General features: G+C 52.9%; 1 protein-coding gene across 1 annotated transcript; it reads left to right on the top strand.

Moving 5' to 3' along the window:
- Positions 1 to 1,175: 1,175 nt before the first annotated feature.
- On the top strand, positions 1,176 to 4,239 carry LOC129693727 (PDZ domain-containing protein 4-like; the record flags this gene model as incomplete). Its single annotated transcript, XM_055630501.1, has 2 exons — positions 1,176 to 1,283; positions 2,621 to 4,239. Coding segments are annotated over 2 exons (1,611 nt in total), but the record flags the coding sequence as incomplete, so codon positions are not given.
- Positions 4,240 to 10,918: the final 6,679 nt, after the last annotated feature.

The following is a 10,918-nucleotide window of genomic DNA, read 5'->3' as shown; positions in this document are numbered from 1 at the left end:
TTTCAATCTTTTCCTCATATACAGGTCCCGCCATCCCATGGGATCAATCTGGCAACCTAAACTACGCTGCCTGCCTCATCACAAGGATGTCCTTCCCCTCAATTTGAGACCAAAACTGCACACAATACTCCGGTGTAGTCTCAAGCCAAGCCCCCTGTACAACTGCAGAAGTCCTCTTTGCTCCTGTACTCACTCCTCGTTTTATGAAGGCCAAAGACTGCCACACAATACTCCAGGTGTTGGGCTCACCAGGCCCTGTAACAACTGCAGAAGGACCTCTTTACTCCTGTACTGAAATAGACAATAGACAATAGGTGCAGGAATAGAGGCCCCTTCAGCCCTTCCATCCAGCACCGCCCTTCAATGTTTCACGGCTTATCATCCCAATCAGTACCCACGTTCCTGTCCTGCCTTCTCCCCATATCCCCTGACTCCTCTAACTTTAAGAGCCCTATCTAGCTCTCTCTTGAAAGCATCCAGAGAACCGGCCTCCACCGGCCTCTTGAGGCAGAGAAATTCCACAGACTCACAAACTCTCCCTGTGAGAAAAAGTGTTTCCTCCCCGTCTTCTCCGTTCTAAATGGCCGACCCCTTATTCTTAAACTGTGTGTGTGTGTGTGCGGCCCCTGGTTCTGGACTCCCCCAACATGGGGAATGTGTGTGTGTGTGTGTGTGTGTGTGTGTGTGTGTGTGTGTGTGTGGTGGTGTGTGTGTGTGTGTGTGTGTGTGTGTGTGTGTCCCCTGGTTCTGGACTCCCCCAACAAAGGGAACATGTGTGTGTGTGTGTGTGGTGTGTGTGTGTGTGTGTGTGTGTGTGTGTGTGGTGTGTGTGGTTGTGTGTGGTGTGTCTGTGTGTGTGTGTGGTTCTGGACTCCCCCAACATCGGGGAACATGTTTCCTGCCTCTAGCGTGTCCAAACCCCTTAACAATCTCATATATGTTTCAATGAGATGCCCTCTCATCCTTCTAAACTCCACAGAGTGTACAAGCCCACAGCCGCTCCACATTGACATTAGCTGAGAGCTCTTAAAGATAGCGGAGTCGGGGGAGAAGGCAGGAACGGGGTACTGATTGGGGATGATCAGCCGTGATTGAATGGCGAATGGTGCTGGCTGGAAGGGCCGAATGGCCTCTACTCCTGCACCTTAATCTCCTCTCTTTCTCTCTCTCTACAGCTGGATGAAGGATGGATGGAGGAGAGAGCTGAAGCGATGGACATCGCTGATCGGGAGGAGGGAGAGGAGTCGATGAAACGGCTCAGCAAAGCCACCCCAACTAAGCACGTAAGTGTCAGGGAGGGAGAGAGACCATTCGGCCCAACTTGCCCCTGAGTTCCCCCCAACTCCTCTTGGCCCTAAAGCTGCCATCGTCGGAGGAGAATCAGGCCACTTGGCCCATCTAGTCCACTCCGCCCTTCGATGGTGGCTGATCTATCTCTCCCTCCTAACCCCCTTCTCCCATAACCCCTGACACCCGTACTATCAACAATCTATCTATCTCTGCCTTAAATATAGATACCTGCCTTCTCTCCATACCCCCTGATCCCCTTAGCCACAAGGGCCACATCTAACTCCCTCTTAAATATAGCCAATGAACTGTGGCCTCAACTACCCTCTGTGGCAGAGAGTTCCAGAGATTCACCACTCTCTGTGTGAAAAAAGTTCTCCTCATCTCGTTTTTAAAGGATTTCCCCCTTATCCTTAAGCTGTGACCCCTTGTCCTGGACTTCCCCAACATCGGGAACAATCTTCCTGCATCTAGCCTGTCCAACCCCTTAAGAATTTTGTAAGTTTCTATAAGATCCCCTCTCAATCTCCTAAATTCTAGAGGGTATAAACCAAGTCTATCCAGTCTTTCTTCATAAGACAGTCCTGACATCCCAGGAATCAGTCTGGTGAACCGTCTCTGCACTCCCTCTATGGCAATAATGTCCTTCCTCAGATTTGGAGACCAAAACTGTACGCAATACTCCAGGTGTGGTCTCACCAAGACCCTGTACAAACTGCAGTAGAACCTCCCTACTCCTATACTCAAATCCTTTTGCAATGAAAGCTAACATACCATTTGCTTTCTTTACTGCCTGCTGCACCTGCATGCCTACCTTCAATGACTGGTGTACCATGACACCCAGGTCTCGCTGCATCTTCCCCTTTCCCAATCGGCCACTATTTAGATAATAGTCTGTACAGCACAAAGTGCTGTACATCACTAATCAATGACAAAAACGTTAATACACACCAAAAATAACAATCAAAAGAAATAGTAGGAAAAGACTCTGCACTCCCTCTATGGCAATAATGTCCTTCCTCAGATTTGGAGACCAAAACTGTACGCAATACTCCAGGTGTGGTCTCACCAAGACCCTGTACAACTGCAGTAGAACCTCCCTGCTCCTATACTCAAATCCTCTATGGCAATAATGTCCTTCCTCAGATTTGGAGACCAAAACTGCCCTTATGCGGTTTTATGGGCAAGGTGTTGAAATATTTTCGCCGACAATTTTTGCTGTGGTGGGTTGTTGCGTAAGTGGGACAAGCCCGTGAATAACGTCAGCGTTTTTTGTGTGTGTGTCTTGCGTTTAAAGTTGCCGTTCATCCCTATGCGTTCCTTCTTTTTGCAGAAGGGGGAGGAGGTGGAGGAGGAGGAGGAGGAGGAGGACGAGGAGAAGGGCTCGGAGGACCGGAGCAATGTGCTGAGTAACAGCCAGGAGCTGGACAGTGGGGTGGGCCGGACGGACGAGAGCACGAGGAACGACGAGAGCTCGGAGCACGACATCCTGGGGGACGAGCAGGCGGTCACCAACGCCGCCGCCGTTGCCGTTAACCCCGCCACCGCCGCCGTGACGGGCGACACCACGCCGGGGACCGTCCGCCGGCTCCGACAGCCCAAGGGCGAGACGCCCATCGTCCGTCAACGCGAGTCTCTGCCCGGACTGACGGAGGGCGAGTGTCTACGCTACCGGGAGCTGCTGGAGATCCGGTGCCACTTGGAGAACGGCAACTCCGGACTTTGTTACCGGGGATTGGACGTCAACCGCAACGAAGGTGGCGGAGTCGGAGTCGGGGTCGGGGTCGGCCGGCTGACCGCTCTCCTGCAGGAAGAGCTTGACCACTTGGAGTTCAAGTGTCGCAACGTGTTACGGGCGCAGAAGATGCAGCAACTGCGGGAGCGGTGCATGAAGGCGTGGCTGGCCGGAGAGGGCGGCCCGTTTGATGTTGGCGCCGATCCTCTACGGCGGGGCCTGTGCGATATCACCGAGCTGCCCGAACGCTCGGACAGGGACAGCACCAGCGCCTACAACACGGGCGAGAGCTGCCGCAGTACGCCGCTACTGGCCGAGCCAGCCGCCGCCGCCATGCCCGTCCCGCCGCCCGACAGCCCGTGGCGACGCACGGCCGGAGCTGCCAACCTCAACCTGGAGGCCCCCTCCGCCACCTGCCGGGGCAGCCCGCCACGCTTCCGCAGCCTGCCCCGCCCGCACGGGGACGAGAGAGCCAGGCGGGGAGGGCGGGAGGCCGGCGGAGGCTGCGGGGGCGGAGGAGGAGGGGGAGTGGGGAGCCCGTACCTCGCCCGCTCGCACAACCACCGCTCGCCGGCCCGCCAGGCCGAGCGTTACCGCAGCTGCGGGCAGCTGGCCCACCCCCTGCCCCAGCCGCTGCCCGGCCCCGAGGCCAGAGGTCAAGGGGGGGAGTGGCGGGGGAAAGTGCGCAGCGACGGCTCGCGTTACGTGGCCAAACGGCCGGTGAGGGACCGGCTCCTGAAGGCCCGGGCGCTGAAGATCCGCGAGGAGCGGAGCGGGATGACCACGGACGACGATGCGGTCAGCGAGATGAAGATGGGGCGATACTGGAGCAAGGAGGAGAGGAAGCAGCACCTGGCGCGGGCCAGGGAGCAGCGACGGAGGCGGGAGTTCATGCTACAGAGCCGCATGGACTGTCTGAAGGAGGCCGAGGGTCGCAGCGAGATTAGCATCCTCGCCCTGAGTCACAAGAAGACCATGAAACGCCGGAACCGCAGGATTCTCGACAACTGGATGACCATCCAGGAGATGCTGGCCCATGGAGCACGTACAGCCGACGGCAAGAGGGTTTACAACCCCCTCCTCTCCGTCACCACCGTCTGAGCGACACCCGCTGGACTGTGCCCCCCAGCAAAGGGGACAAGACCCCTGGACTGTGCCCCCATCTCAAGACCCCCAGCAAAGGGGACATGACCCCTGGACTGTGCCCCCAGCAAAGGGGACAAGACCCCCAGGACTGTGCCCCCATCTCAAGACCCCCAGCAAAGGGGCAAGACTCCCTGGACTGTGCCCCCCCCATCTCAAGACCCCCTTTAAAGGGGACAAGACCCCTTGGACTCGGCCCCTCATCTCAAGAACCCCATCAAAGGGGCAAGACCCCCTAGACTTTGCCCCCATCCAAGTGGACAAGATGATTTCAGTACAGGAGTAAAAGGAGGTCCTTCTGCAGTTGTGTACAGGGCCACTGGTGAGCCCACACATGGAGTATGTGTGGCAGTTTTGGCCTGTTGGCCTTCATAACAAGAGGAGTCCAGTACAGGAGCAGGGAGGGTCCCTTCTCTTAGTTTGTACAGGGCCCTAGTGAGACCACACCTGGAGTATTGTGTACAGTTTTGCGGCCCGTTGGCCTTCATAGCAAGAGGATTTCAGTATAGGAAGCCAAAGAGGTTCCTTCTGCAGTTGTAACAGGTCCCTGGTGAGACCACACCTGGATGTATTGTGTACACTCATTGAGGACAGGACAATTTCTTTGAGGCGTCCCCCAGACGATCCCTGAATTTGAGGAAGGACAGATTGTGAAAGACTTGTGATCGAGTTAGCAGTGGCAGCGTAAGGTTCCCATTAAAAATCGATCCCTGCTAGATGGTGGACCTGTCCCAAGTATGGGACCCACACAGATTGAAAGAGCCAGGCTTGGTGATTCACTGGAGTTTGAGAAGACAGGATGACAGTCGAGGGGGGATTCTTATAGAAACATATAAATCAAGGGTATAAAAGGACTTGACAAGCTACGATGAGCGGTGGGGAAAAATGTTCACCAATGAATGGCGGTGCGAGTCCAGAACCCGAATGGGGCCACACTCGACTAGTGTCTGTACAAGACCCCCGTAAGACTGAGGGTGAGAAAAAACGTTTTCACCGAGAGAGTTGTGAATTTATGGAATTCCCTGCCAAAGAGGGCAGTGGAGGCCAAGTACTGGATGGATTTAAGAGAGAGGTAGATAAAGCGCTAGGGGCTAGTGGAGTCAAGGGATATGGGGATAAAGAAGGCACGGGTTATTGAGTGGGGACGAGATCACAATGAATTGCGGTGCTTGCTCGAAGGGCGAATGGCCCTCCTCCTGCCCCTATTTTCTATGTTTCTATGACAAGACCCCCTGGACTCTGCCCCAAGACCCCCTAAACGGATGCGGAGAGGATGTTTCCAGTAGTGTCTAGGAACCTAGGGCACAGCCTCAGGAATTAAAGGACGGGTGCTTTATGAAGAGATGAGAGAATTTCTTTAGCCAGAGGGTGAGAGTGGGAAGGAGGGGCAGGAGAGAGGAAGGGGAGAGGAGGAGGAGATGAAGGTGGAGGAGGGGGGGGGGGGTGGTGGGGAGATTGGGTGGACTGAGGAGGGGGTTAGGCAAGCCGTAGAGAGTGGTATTTGGGGCGCGGAATGTAGGGCCAAGGGGGAGGGAGTGAAAGATTGGGATGGGCTACAATGTCTCTCCGGGTGTGAGGATGGGTGGACTGGAGCATTTGGAGGAAGTGGATTGGTGCATGGAGGTGCTTGGACTGTGGTGAGTTTGTGTGTCTGTGGTGGGGGGGGGTGTTAGCGTGATGATATGGGAGGGCACTAGTGACCAACAGAGACATGTCAAGCGCCTGAATGTTCCCCCCAGCAGTTCCGCAAAGGTCATGTTCCCATGTTCTCCCCCACACGTAGCGAGTTCCGCCTGCCTGACCCACTGCTTTAAGGAGCCCTACCAGCACTCTCTTGAACGTCACCTATTCCATGTTCTCCCCAAGATTCTGCCTCCACCCCTGCTGAGTTAGGCCATCCAAGACTCAGCTGAGAAAAACGTGTTCGTCCAAACCGCCCCCCGGACCCCCCCCCCCCCCCTGCCCAACTGTCACTAGTCTACAACAGGCACTGGAGGAAGTGGGTAGAGGGTCCATTGGGTGTGCCTGTGTATGTGTGTGTTACTCTGTGTGTGTGCACCCCATGCGCCATGTCAAATGTGGGGACGATCACGGCTGATGACATGGCCCCATGGTTCTGGATCTTTTGGCCCCAGAACATCTCCTCCTCGTTGTCCTGCCTCTCTCCTGCCCCCTTAAAAGACAATCCGCGATCTTTCTATGAGCCCTACCCTAGCCTACTCCTCTTGAAAGAATTCTCCGCTCACATCCCAGAGACACAACCGGCCTCCTGGACCGCCCTGCGCTGAGGCTAGATTCCACGCAGACTGTCCTCACAACTCTGTGACCAAAGAGTGTCTCACCCGTCTAGAGTTTGGCTGGGAGGACGTTGATGGGAAGGAAAGGGAATGAGGAGGAACTTCTAAACTCCACACAGGTGGTGTCGGGGAGTGGGGGGTGTGTATGTGGTTGTCTTGCGGAGGTGTGAGTGATGGGGGCGTGAGGTGTGGAAGGTGTGGGGGTGGGAGAGGGTGGGGGGCAATGTGTAGAAGATGTGGGGTGAGGATCGGTGTGTGTGGAGAGTGTGTGCGATGTCGTACGGGGTGTAGTCTGTGTGTGTGTTGTGTGTGTGTGGGATCGAAGTGGAGGGTTGAGAAATGTCTCGGGGACCACTGGTTCCCTGTCGAGGTCTAGGACAAACATTTTCCCGACTGTGGTGTGTGTCCCGGCTTAAACAGAACCTTAATATGTGGTTCAGGGGACCCAACATGATTGACAAATTTCCCTGCCTCTAGTTTGTATTCCAAGGAGTCAAGGAGCAATGTTATGGACTGAGGTCGGCGCAATGGGTTGTCACTCTCGATCCATCTAAAACTCCACAGAGTGTACAAGCCCACCACTGCGTCTCTCCACATTCTCGAGTCAGTCATATGACACAGTCTCCTCCCCAGGAGCATTAACCTGCACTGGGCTCTCCATTAAATTCATAGCAGGGGACAAACGCCATCTCCTCAAGTTAGGGGGACAAAGTAATATCCCAAAAGCACGTGTTAGTGTGAGAGCAATTTGGCTTCCAGGGAGCTTGGATTCAGTGGGAAACGTACACAACTCACACAGGCAGCATCGAAACGGTTCGTGGTCTGGGTCTGTACGGGGTTAAGATGCAATTTGTGAATAGTCTATCTTGTATGGACTGTGAAAGTGATGGGGTGGGATTCTGGGGCAAAAACGGTATCCCAGGACTAAACTAAACGGTCTCATGCGATGGGAAAGGTGTTTAGATAAATGAATCATTCTCTACTTTATGGTACGCCGTGTGTTTTTTTTTTTTTTGCTGTTCGATGGTATCGAAGTGCATGCGTTGTGAATATGTCTCGGGGAAGATAGCGTGGTTGTTAGCTCCTGTCAAAGGGTCTTGACCCCGTTTGGAGCTTTGGGGGGGTTGTCCCGGCAGTGGTGTGTATCGTCTTGTATTGGTGTGTCCACTCTAGATGACCCCGTACATCTTTTGGGTCACCAATAAAACTATGTTTGGAGTACATTTATGCGATGGAGGTGTGTGTTGTGTGTGGGACGGTTCGGACTCTGGGCCTGGGGTCACGGTGCCTCTAGGAGGTGCAAACCCGAAACCGGAGGAGAGATACATGTTTCAATTGGCACAGCCCTTCGCCCCACCCGAGTCCTCTGCCGTACCAGGCGATACCCCGCACACTAACACAATAGCATGTCTTAATGATCTGGATGAGGGCGATCTGCCACCCTGGCAACATCCCCCCCCTCCTGTCTTTCTCCCGCGTTTGCGATGACACTAAGCTGGGGGGCAGTGGTTCGGGATGAGGAGGATGGAAAGCCGTTAGGAACGACTGCAAGGTGAACTTGGCCCACAGGCTGGGTGAGTGGGCAAATGTTTGGCAGAGCTGCCAACAGAAACGGTAGTCGTGGAGGGGTCCAATTGTACAAGGCTAAATTGAATCTTGAGTTCTTGTATACCTGTGGATAAATGTGAGGTTCTCCATTTTATGGTGGCAAAAACGGTAGGCAGTGCTTAAATGGGTGGCCGGAATATTGAATGGGGGGAGATTTAGCAGCGAGAATCATGGGTTCAATGGTAACCAATGTCATTGAAGTTAGAGCAGGCAGGTCAGCAGGCAGTAAGAAACGAATGCTGCATTGCAAAGCGAATAGGAGGTTCTAGCTTGTAACAGGGCCCTGGTGAGACCACACCTGGATTTGGTACCGTATTCCCCTATCATCTGTGCAAGATCCTACTTTGTTGCCCGGATACTGTTCGGCTCCCCTCTGCCCTTGCAGATGTCACCAAACTGGCTAGATCAGAAAGACCATCTCTTCCTTTAAGTACAACTCCTGTAATTCTGGAAGTGTTCTGGTCATAGACGAGGACTAGTGGAACATTCCTTACCAAATCGTTAATGGGGTCTTGGGGCAGAGTATTCGGAAGGTTTACCACCGAAGTGAGAAGGGACAGGGTTCCATGTCTTGATATATGTGGAAATTACTCACTTGTCTTGTCTGAGGGCCTCACCCGAGTGAGTGCCTGAGTCCGTGCGAACCCCACACACACTGAGATTTTGACCTATTAATATCTGTATTGGGATATTGAAGGCAACATTCCACGTTTGACCTGGTTTTTAAGATCGCATTCAGGTTAGTCTTCTCGAAGGAAGATCCAGAGGGCAAGGTGACCAGTTTAGGATTAAATGAAAAATGCACTATGAACAGGTATTCGTCTGGACCTCAGGGGTCCACGGACGAGTAATGAATCTTGGAACGCTTGTATGGAGTGATAAATGTGAGGCCAGCTTCATTTTGGTGACAAAAGAGGGAAAGTTGAGAATGTTCCCTTGTGGCTAAGGATCAGGGGATGGAGAGAGAGGCAGGTACGGGATGGTTTGATGGTTCACCCAGACATATGGAATGGCGGTAGCGGTAGCATCTAAGGTCAGAATGGCCTCTACTCCTGCACCTTCATTTCAAGAGGATTTGAGTATAGGAGTAAATGTTCCCCCCTTGCAGTGCTGTACCCCCATCCTCACGACCATGGAGACTCTCCCCATCTCTGGAGTCCTCTCTACAAGTTTTGGTCCCCTCTCCCCTCCACCCACACTCTTCTCCCCGATCCTCATCCAGGACGTTCTCTCCTTCCGATTCCCCTGTCCTTTTCAGGACTGTCTCTTCTTGAAAGTTGGTTAGATTTCCTCTTTTTTCCTCTAGAATTTGGAAGAATTTCTTCCTTCCTCTTATTTTTGCCTTACAACTTCTAAGGGGTTCCTCAACCTTCCTATTTCCTGCCCCCCCCATTCCTCTTCCTCCCACTCTTCCTCCCCACAGAGGGACCTCTGGCAAAGAATTCCTCCTCCTCGCTCCTTCCATAAAGCACATCCTTTAATTCTGAGGCTTGCCCCAGACTTCTCCCACTAGAGTGGAAACATCCTCCACCCGCGGCCGCCACAGAGGTTACTGGGATGGGAGCGGGACTGTACAACAACCGAAGCCCATTGAGCCCCATAGTCTATGAAATATGTCACCATTACTCACTTGAAAATGTCAACGGAGATGCTGAGCTGAGTATTCATCTGCATCTTGCCTCGAGTCCCTCGTCCGCTTTAACCTTGTTTTTTTTAAGGATGATAGGTTTTGTCTTCCCTTCGAACTGGATACCATGAGATGTGACAGCGCTGTAACATTAATAGAAAAATTACTAAGTGGCCTCTATCCATGAACACAAGCTTAGGCATCCCTGGGTTGCCTAATGTTTCCTAATGTTGGGCCCAACCTCCTTGTGATTGAGGCAGTGCAGCGTAGGTTCCCAGAACCCTGGCGGGACTGACATACACCTGTTTGGCCTTCAGAGGGTTGAGTATATGAGTAGCTGTCCACTCTGCTAGTTGTACAGGGCCTCTGTGTAAAAAATTACCACATCTGGAGGTGTACTTTTTGGTCCCCACCGAAAAGGAAGGTACGTTTCACCCAGAGAGACAATATAGGACAATAGGTGCGGGAGTACTGGAGGTTTCTTAGGCCATTCTGGATCTCATGAGATGTGCGGGCGCTGACGGATTCAGGAAAATGCATGGCCCTTCGAGCCACACACACCGCCATTCAATGTGAGAAAACATCATGGCTGATCATCCCTTCGAGTTGTACAATCAGTGATATGGCCATTCCCCAATTCCTGCCTTCCTCCCCCTGACTCCGCTATCTTTAAGAGCCCTATCTAGCTCTCTCTTGAAAGCATCCAGAGAACCGGCCTCTGAGGCAGAGAATTCCACCGACTCACACAACTCTCTGCAGGGAAAAAGTGTTTCCTCGTCTCCGTTCTAAATGGCCGACCCCTTATTCTTAAACTGTGTGTGTGTGTGTGGCCCCTGGTTCTGGACTCCCCCAACATGGGGAACATGTTTCCTTCTGTGAACTGTCCCTAGTGTGTGGGGAAATATCTAATATACAGGCGATCCTTGGTCAGCATTGATTCAGTGCTGTTTCCATGGTGGATCTCTAGACTAGTCGGGGTAGACTCGGTGGGAATATCACAAACTGGATCAGTTTAATGCTGATAAATGTGAGGTGCTACACCTTGGCAGGACAAATCAAAATAGGACGTACATGGTAAATGGTAGGGAATTGAAGAATACAGTTGAACAGAGGGATCTGGGTATAACCGTGCATAGTTCCTTGAAGGTGGAATCTCATATAGATAGGGTGGTAAAGACAGCTTTTGGTATGCTAGCCTTTATAAATCAGAGCATTGAGTAT

The sequence above is a fragment of the Leucoraja erinacea genome, unplaced genomic scaffold, assembly GCF_028641065.1.
Source record: "Leucoraja erinacea ecotype New England unplaced genomic scaffold, Leri_hhj_1 Leri_401S, whole genome shotgun sequence".
Taxonomy (NCBI): Eukaryota; Metazoa; Chordata; class Chondrichthyes; order Rajiformes; family Rajidae; genus Leucoraja; species Leucoraja erinaceus.
This window is presented reverse-complemented; position numbering and strand designations above follow the sequence as displayed.